This window comes from Beta vulgaris, chromosome 2, assembly GCF_026745355.1.
Source record: "Beta vulgaris subsp. vulgaris cultivar EL10 chromosome 2, EL10.2, whole genome shotgun sequence".
Taxonomy (NCBI): domain Eukaryota; kingdom Viridiplantae; phylum Streptophyta; class Magnoliopsida; order Caryophyllales; family Amaranthaceae; genus Beta; species Beta vulgaris.
The window spans coordinates 49,352,885-49,359,285 of NC_079203.1; the positions used below are offsets into that span (position 1 = coordinate 49,352,885).

At 31.1% G+C, this 6,401-nt stretch overlaps 1 protein-coding gene across 1 annotated transcript; it reads left to right on the forward strand.

Moving 5' to 3' along the window:
- Positions 1–3,307: 3,307 nt before the first annotated feature.
- On the forward strand, positions 3,308–5,738 carry LOC104908367 (LOB domain-containing protein 15). The gene is made up of 3 exons (XM_010697487.4): positions 3,308–3,469; positions 3,618–3,921; positions 4,979–5,738. Exons 1-3 carry the CDS (start codon positions 3,456–3,458, stop codon positions 5,450–5,452), a joined length of 792 nt encoding a protein of 263 aa, XP_010695789.2. The 5' UTR covers positions 3,308–3,455; the 3' UTR covers positions 5,453–5,738.
- Positions 5,739–6,401: the final 663 nt, after the last annotated feature.

Consider the following 6,401-nt stretch of genomic DNA (forward strand, 5'->3'; position numbering starts at 1 on the left):
GAAGTGTTTGTTAAGTCTAACACCAATATAATTGTTAGAGTTGTTGTTGAGTACTTCACTACTCTATCCTTGCAAACAAATTAACTTGTCTGAGTTAGTTTAATTTTCTGTTGATTCAAATGTAACTAAAATTATGAAGTACTTTATATGATTAAGTTCTTGCAAATAACTTTGATCTGGTTTTTTTGGGTGTTTGATAATTAAAGTTTTGGAGCAAAAAGAGAGTTTTGGAGCACTTTTAGAGTTTTGACTAGTCAAAAATTTTAAAAGGGGTGTTTGGTAAATAGAGTTTTAGAGAGAGTTTTGGAATGAAAACTCTCAAAATGAAAAAGCTCATAATAGGAGTTTTTTTAGAGGATTAGGTAAAAATATGTTCAATGACTTTTTTTTGTCTCTAATAATACTACTACACATTGTATTTAAATGTCTATAAATATCATTTCTTCATTTCACTCAAACAAATGGCAATAAGCTTTTAACAATCAATTAATTGTTACCAAACACATTTATTAAAAAAATTTATCGAATCAACAGTCAATAATCTGCTAAACAAAAAGTTAAAACTCTAATAGCAAACTCTAAACTTTAACAACTAAACTCTAAACTCTATTTGTCAAACAAGATCATATCTTCTGAAAAAATGATTCTGGTTATATCTCTGGTTTTGTCAATTAAATTATTATTACCTCTAAAAATATTTGATAAGTTGGTTCCAAAAAGCATGGTATAACTATGTCAATACTCATACTATTTTGGTTCAAGTAGCTAGGATCAATTTTAATATATAGGAAAAAAAGGATTATTACCTAATTTGAACACACAATGTTGGTTTCATATGGCAATTTATCCTTGTTTTCATAATGCATCAACAGTTTAACTATATATCTCACAAGCTGCTGGCTCTTATGATGCACACAGTAAAAAGTACACACATATAGCCAACATTATTACTAAATAATTTATCACTAATTATTGGGTGAGATTAAACTAGCTATAGCTAGCCATGTTTTAAAGTAAGGTGGCGGTATCTACACGGGGATGTTGATATAAGGAGTATTAATATCATTTTCAGAACTAGATCCCAGATTGTGATCATTTCAATGAAGGTGGGTTCTTGATTTTGACAAGAAACTACTACTAATTAAGTACTAACCTGCCACGTCTGCCCTTAACAATGTTATTACATAATCCCTTCTTTTCTTACTTAGTACAATCCAATTATATTTTTGTCACATATGTACTCCATTTGTAGACCATTGTATTCATAATAAAAAATCAGTAATTTAAGCTGTTATGTTGTGCTCAAATTTTCACATAACAAACTAGTTATTAGGTCCGGGCTATGCCCCGGGTAAGAAAAATTTCCATTTATTAATATTGTACTTTGATATGATAACACTAAATACAACTTGGTCTAGTGGTTAAAACTTTAGTACATGAACCATGAGGTCATGGGATCAAAACCTATACTATGCAATTTCTAATTTTTTTTATTGTACATGGATTACATGAACTAAAACTCCTTAGGGAGAGCGCCACGTGGCACCGTTCCTCGTTCACGCACGCCTTTTAATATATTAGATATTCCATTCGTACTTTATATGATTAAACTTAAATGTGAAAAATTCAACAGTTAGATGAATTTAGATACTTCCTCCGTTTTTTTTAGATGTTACACTTTCTATTTTAGGAAATTTTAAATTAGATGTTACACTTTTATCTCGGGTAATAACTTCTCTCTATCTCTCTCCTATCACATGTTCACACGGGGCCCTTTTGTTTTCATTCTCTCTATCTCTCTCCACTCCAAAAATTACCTAGGAGTCCGTGATTTCAAAAGTGTAACATCTAATAAAACACGGAGGAAGTATATTAATTCGCTAATGTAAAAAAATAAAAAGGTTGTGAGTGATTGTTAACATTAATTTTTTGTGAATGAATATTGAACAGAAAAAACAAAAATAATGAGTTGGTTTAACTGAATTAAAAAGTATCAAAGGTATTGAATGTTCAGACTTTTCATGTGCACGTTATGTATGCCATCTTTTTTTATAAGGTATAAATATTTTGTCCATTTAATTTTTTATTGAAGTATTTGATGCATATACCATTTTAAACTTGTTTTAAGTGGCAAGTTGGAATGAGAATTTTTAAATGATTTGCTTTTGTAATTTTCTTCATTCCATTAATTAGATCATTAAGGGTATTTTAGTCACTTCGAAAGAGGACACCACACCTCCTCCCTTGGCTTATATAATAGAGATAGATTGGTTGCTTACTATATGATATTCATTCCGATTTTCCCAAACGAACATACGTTAGGATCAAATAATGGCTGCTCATCACTAATTAAAAATCAACTTGTGACAAACTAGCCAACTAGGTAATCAAGACTAATTGCAAGCATTAAACTGATAACTAAATTTCATTTGCTTAATAATCGCGATGTTAATTTAATGTGTATATATTATCCTAGTGTATTTCTTTCTTATGCTGCAACTATTATTAAAATGGTACTAGTTTCCCCTCAAAAAAAAAAAATTAAAATGGTACTAGTGAAAATATTTCAAATATTTTGATGTCTTTTCCAAGTTACTGGTTATTAAAATGGCATTTTTCCAAGTTTTTGTTCATATTTGTAAATCAATATTTTGATGTCTTTTCCAAGTTACTTGTTATTGTTGTTTCAATGATGTGTCAATGCCAATTTTCTTTTTGCATTGAGTATCATTTTAGTTAGGTGTCAAGGGCAATCCGCAAAACTTTGATCATGTTTTCAAGTTATGTTTTTATTTTATTATCTGTTATATATCAAAATTTAAGCATTTTGTATCGTTCTTATAGACTGGTAATGTCAATATCAATTTTCAAGTTATGTGTCACTACGATATCAATGTAAGATTAAATTCAACTTTATACTATTAAGATAAACTTATAGGTTGTTTTGTACTATTAATATAATATTTAATGTAATTCTTGTTAACCATGTAAATCTAACTAAAATTAACTAAATTCTTAATCTGTGTGAAAAACCTTAAACGACTTATATTTTGAAATTAAACGATTTATATTTTGAAACGGAAGGAGTATCATTCAAACTAACCCACATTTTTTTCTTCTTCCTTAACCAGATATGTTGTGAGTTCCTTTCAAGTGTTTTGAATCATTAATCCTCGTACATCAATCAAAACAGTCAGTTCACCAACAAACAACCATCACCTAATTAAGCGTCAATTAGTATTCCTTACAATGTTGTATTATACGTTCATTTTTTTTATATTGATTTGGTCCGCTAATATTATCCTTCTTCCCTTAACTTCAAGTGTTATAACTTGCCTTTTAAGCACTCCTTTCCCTTTCATTTTTTCTCTTTCATCTTCATCCCCTTCAACACCAACTTTCTCTCACTTATTTCTCTCTCTAAAACCCCACCTCCACACCTTGAGCATGCCTGAATGTCCAGAGAAAGGTATCAATATACTCACAAATCTCAATGTAAAACATATTTTTTTTTGCTCTAAGTAGTAAAATACATGATGTACATAAAAGGGTAGTCATATAATGTATACATACATATATATTTTTATTGATTATGGTGTTACCCTACCTTTTGACAGGGAGAGATTTGATGAGATAGGCAAGAAGATCAGGAGAGAGAGCGATGCGTTCGCAATAATAGGCGGCGGCGGTGGTGGTAGTGGTGGCGCTGGTGGAGGAAGAGGAGGAGGAAGGAGGCATATTCAGTTAGGTCCTCCAGGAACAACCTTAAACACTATTACTCCTTGTGCGGCTTGTAAGCTCTTGAGGAGAAGATGTGCTCAAGAATGTCCCTTTTCACCTTATTTCTCACCTCATGAACCACAGAAATTTGCCTCGGTTCATAAAGTTTTTGGTGCTAGCAATGTTTCAAAGTTGCTTATGGTAATTATTACTTGTATAAAACCCTAATTTCTCATGTGAAATAATTGTAAAATGCTCTTAAAACAAATTTATCTATTTTTTGTTTGCATATGCTTTTTAATTTGTTTGGCATGATTATTAATAAGTTTCTTAAATTTATGGAATTAAATATGTTTTTATGTACATAAAGCTTAGTATTAGTTCTTCTACCAAGAAATTGATGTTGGTGGGGGGATCCTTTCATATACAAACTTTGCTTCTAATAATTAGAACTTTAGGCAAGCAAAACTACTTGAACATTTCTTGGGTGGCGAGTAACAAATGTCAAATATGTTATAATTTAAAGACTGGGTTTTGATCTTATTTCTTGAGTATCAACCCATATTACCAACTAAGATAGTTGACATTCATGTTTTATACAATTCAATTGTTATTTTATCTAGCAATCAATCTTTATTTGTAAATATTTTTTGAATGAAAAAAAAATAATTTGATTGGTATCGGCAAGGAAAAAATTTACTTCTTCGCATTCTTGATAGTTGAAGGTTTTGTCTGACATTACTAGCTGAAAATAAACTAAAACTGAAACTGATAAGTTAACTAAAACTGATAAGATAAAATTGAAACTGATAAGGTGGTAGATTTGATAAGGTAATTAATTATTGATTAGTTTAACTGTTTGGAAAAATTAGTTGATTAAGTTGTTAAATTATTTTAGCAAAATCAGTTGTTGTCAAAATAAATTTAAGTCACCTGATTTCGAAAAGTTAAATTTTTTTAACGTATCATTTAAGTCATTTTAGGCTTTAGCCACCTAAAATTTTATTTTATGTGCTCCAATCCCCAAATACTACCAATCATTTTAACACCTAAAATATGTTAGCACCTTATCATTTAGGGTAGCTAATATGCTTCCCCAAACATAATCGAATTATTAAGTTAGGGCCAGGGTTGTATGACTGAAAATTTAAGCCCAGCTTTTTTTTTTTTCAAATATTGCAAAAAGTAAAAATAAGTATTACTGATGAAAAAGATTATTATTGATTATTTGTGATGAATATATTACATATATATATAGGAAGTGCCAGAAACTCAAAGAGCTGATGCTGCCAACAGTCTGGTGTATGAAGCAAATGTGAGGCTTAGAGATCCAGTTTATGGTTGCATGGGTGCAATTTCAGCATTACAACAACAAGTTCAAGTTTTACAAGCAGAACTTAATGCAGTAAGAGCTGAGATACTAAAATACAAGTACAGAGAAGCTAATCATATTTCCAACACTATTAGCACTAACAATTCATCATCACCTGCATCTCATAATCTTGCTTACTTTTCTTCCGGTGCCGCCGTCTCGATAGCCGTGCCACCACCACTAACTCAATCAATTTCAGCGCCTTCACCACCGCCTCCGCCGCCACCGGCACCTCCTTTTCATAATCTTCCCCCTAACTCTTCACTTTCTTCTTCCATGTATACACAACCGTCGTCTGCTTCTCCTGATCATGATCATTATTGCTCCATTTCTAATGAAAACATCTCCTATTTTGGTTAATCAAGCATAGATATTAAGGTAACCAAAGTTTATAACCAAACTATTAATTGTTTCTTCTTTATGAATCACAAGGTAATAAGATGAGGATTACAATATCCAGATTCTAGCTATAAGTTTCTTCATTTTTAATTGAAGCATTAACTGTCTATGTAGAGTGGAAATGATGATGTAAAAAGATCTCAGTAAAATTATTCTTCTTCATAGATATTTATGGTTGAGGAACAATTATTTCTTCGCATAATTTGTATGTCAGACATTGATATATATATACATAAATTTGATTTAAGTTGTGAACTTGCTAACTTCTTTTTGAGAAAACGATATTTGGGGGGGGGGGGGTTGTTATTTATCAAGGAAAATGTTAACCGGTGTCATAAGGGGAGCTGGATAAGAAACCTACATATATACTCCATCCGTTTCATTTCAAAATATAAAGCATTCACGCTTTACGAAAATTTACTTTGACCATAAATATTTCTCATGATATGATAAATAAAAATTATATCATTGGATTCGTCTTGAAATATACTAATAAAAACATTATTTGTTTTCAAAATTTCTATCAACATATATTGAGAGCAATTAAAGGTCAAAGTTCGACCTCGAACATTGTGCGTGCTTTATATTTTGAAATGGGGGAGTATATGTTTCTCTCCCCAAGTGATTTTTGTTAATTCAAAAACTTTCGTGTTAAAATAAGTTCCTTAATTATCAAGCACCCAGGGACACCGTGAGCATGACCGATTATTGATTAAATGGAGTATGCAATTGCATACGAGCCCGATCTGATATAATGTGAAAGCAGCTGCAACCGGTTTTACGGTCTAAGAAGAGTATGATCTACCACCATCGTTAAAAGGAGTGAGCAAGAATTGCAATCCATCACATGACACTAACGTAATCTTAAACGTAGAGATTTATTCACCGCTCTACCACTCTACCACTCTAT